We start from the raw sequence: 1,957 nt of genomic DNA on the forward strand, positions 1-1,957 counted from the left end.
CAGGATGGAGTTGATCCCGTCGCTGACTCTGAAGTGATGCATAGATCATCACAGAGTTTTGGGGCGCATTTCAATTGAGGCGCCAACATGAAGGTACAGCGGAAGAATGCATTTCACTGCGGAAATAGATCAGATCTTTTACCCCAGGGTTTTTCAAAGACTGGTTTGGGTGTGGATATGTGTGGGAGGAAGGATACTTGATGTGGATGTGGTAGGATGTCGTCGAGGGAGAAATAAAACACGGTGAAGAGAGAGGATGGAAGAAGAGTGCCGTTTATATATAATGTGTAGCTTAATATATCGGTGGGTGATGTGATATGAACCAAATTAATCCGGTAGATGATGGTGATACATGAATGTAGTTCGAAATTGAAGGTTTTTGTTTTTATCAGTGAGTTTCAAATGTTTTTTAACAAAAGTACGCTTCGTGATGCTATTCTTCAGTGGGCGATATCACAAACTAAAGTGCACCAATATCCCTCCCTCGCGTTACCAAAGGATAATTCAGTTATATAAGCATAATTGTGGTAACTAGTTAGTTAGTTAACTAGTTAGTTAACTAGTTATATGCAACATCTATCGGTTTCAATGATTTTGACCCACACTAAGAATTCAAATTGAAACTTCAGTCTTTGGCTTTGGCCGCGTGTTTAGAGGCATTGACCACCTTCGAGTCCTCCGAAAGTCAATATCTCGTTGATGAAGAAGCTCAGAAATTTTTAGTGTAATGTTAAACTTTTGACGGCCGTTTCTGTAGTGCGCCGTACTGATATAAGCTAAGGAAATAACTAGGACCAGCTCTATTCGTTGGGTTACCAATAGACAGACTAAATCACACAGCAAATCTTCAATACTAGTAAATCTGTACAGGCCCGTGGGGGTAAACGGTTTTGGCACTTTCTTTTCTCCCTTGTAGAAGCCGTTGTGGCGGGAAACAACCGTTTCATGGTGTCCCGGATTTCTTACTTCGAGGATTTTGTTGCACCTGGATTTGTTGTGGGGTTAAGCCCCAGATCGCGCGCCGTCATTTCAGTTTGCCGTTTACTACCGAGCGAGCCGAGCGAGGTAAGAAATCCTGCTCTCAAAACATCACAACAAACCACGCGCGACAATAAGAAGCCAGAAATCCTCTGCTCCCAAATTGAATTTATTATATACTTTAAAATATTTGTAACTAGTTGCATTTATTAATATGAAGCTATGGCTTGCATCCCTTGATTGATTGTCGTACAAATCTTTTTTCCTTTCTTATTGTCGTTATTTATTTTCGTTTCCACCGTCACATTTTCTCCCCCCGATCCCTTTCCTTGTTTATATTGTAGGAAAGGGTTGTAAAACCAACACCGTCGCTGAAAATGCTAGACCTCCTCCTCTCAATCCCTATGATCTCCTACCTCCTTATCCCAGCCATGTCCTCCTACCCCACAAGTCTCAACATCATCTTTTTCTACATCACCTGGATCACGCTAGTCATGTCAAGTCCCCCGTTAAAGGTTGAAATCGTAGGAACGCTCGCCATCCGCGTACTGCTCTACCTGGTTCCGTCCGTGCTATTTTTCCTCTTTGATGTGCTGCTTCCGTCCGCTGCGGTGGTGATAAAAGCGCAAGGTGCTGCGGGCCTTCCGGTGAACAACAAGGGGAAGAGGTGCTGGAAACGAGCGCTGAAGGTTGTGGCTTGGGCGGTGTTTAATTTGTTCTTGGGTATTTTGCTGCAGGGACTTGTGGAAGTGTTGTTGACGAAAGTTCTCCGGATGAAGAGTTCGATAAGGGTGGTGGCGAGGTTACCTCTGCCGTGGGATGTCGTGAAGGATCTGATGTTGGGGTTTGCGGGGAGAGAGGTATATTTATTTACTTCTAACTACCTATCTATTTATCTACCTTAGATATTCACATCTCATAACTTCGATAATTTAATGTGATAAACAAAGGGCAGGGCACAAGAATAAAATTGAGCTAA

The 1,957-nt window shown here is 43.1% G+C and overlaps 1 protein-coding gene across 1 annotated transcript; it reads left to right on the plus strand.

The window, feature by feature from the left end:
• Positions 1 to 1,355: 1,355 nt before the first annotated feature.
• Positions 1,356 to 1,919, plus strand: HCAG_01791 (predicted protein; the record flags this gene model as incomplete). Its single annotated transcript, XM_001544694.1, has 2 exons — positions 1,356 to 1,838; positions 1,884 to 1,919. The coding sequence occupies 2 exons, from the start codon at positions 1,356 to 1,358 to the stop codon at positions 1,917 to 1,919; spliced, it is 519 nt and encodes a 172-aa protein (XP_001544744.1).
• Between the last annotated feature and the right edge of the window lie 38 nt (positions 1,920 to 1,957).

The sequence above is a fragment of the Histoplasma capsulatum genome, genomic scaffold (genome assembly GCF_000149585.1).
Source record: "Histoplasma capsulatum NAm1 scaffold_1 genomic scaffold, whole genome shotgun sequence".
In the NCBI taxonomy this organism is placed as follows: domain Eukaryota; kingdom Fungi; phylum Ascomycota; class Eurotiomycetes; order Onygenales; family Ajellomycetaceae; genus Histoplasma; species Histoplasma mississippiense.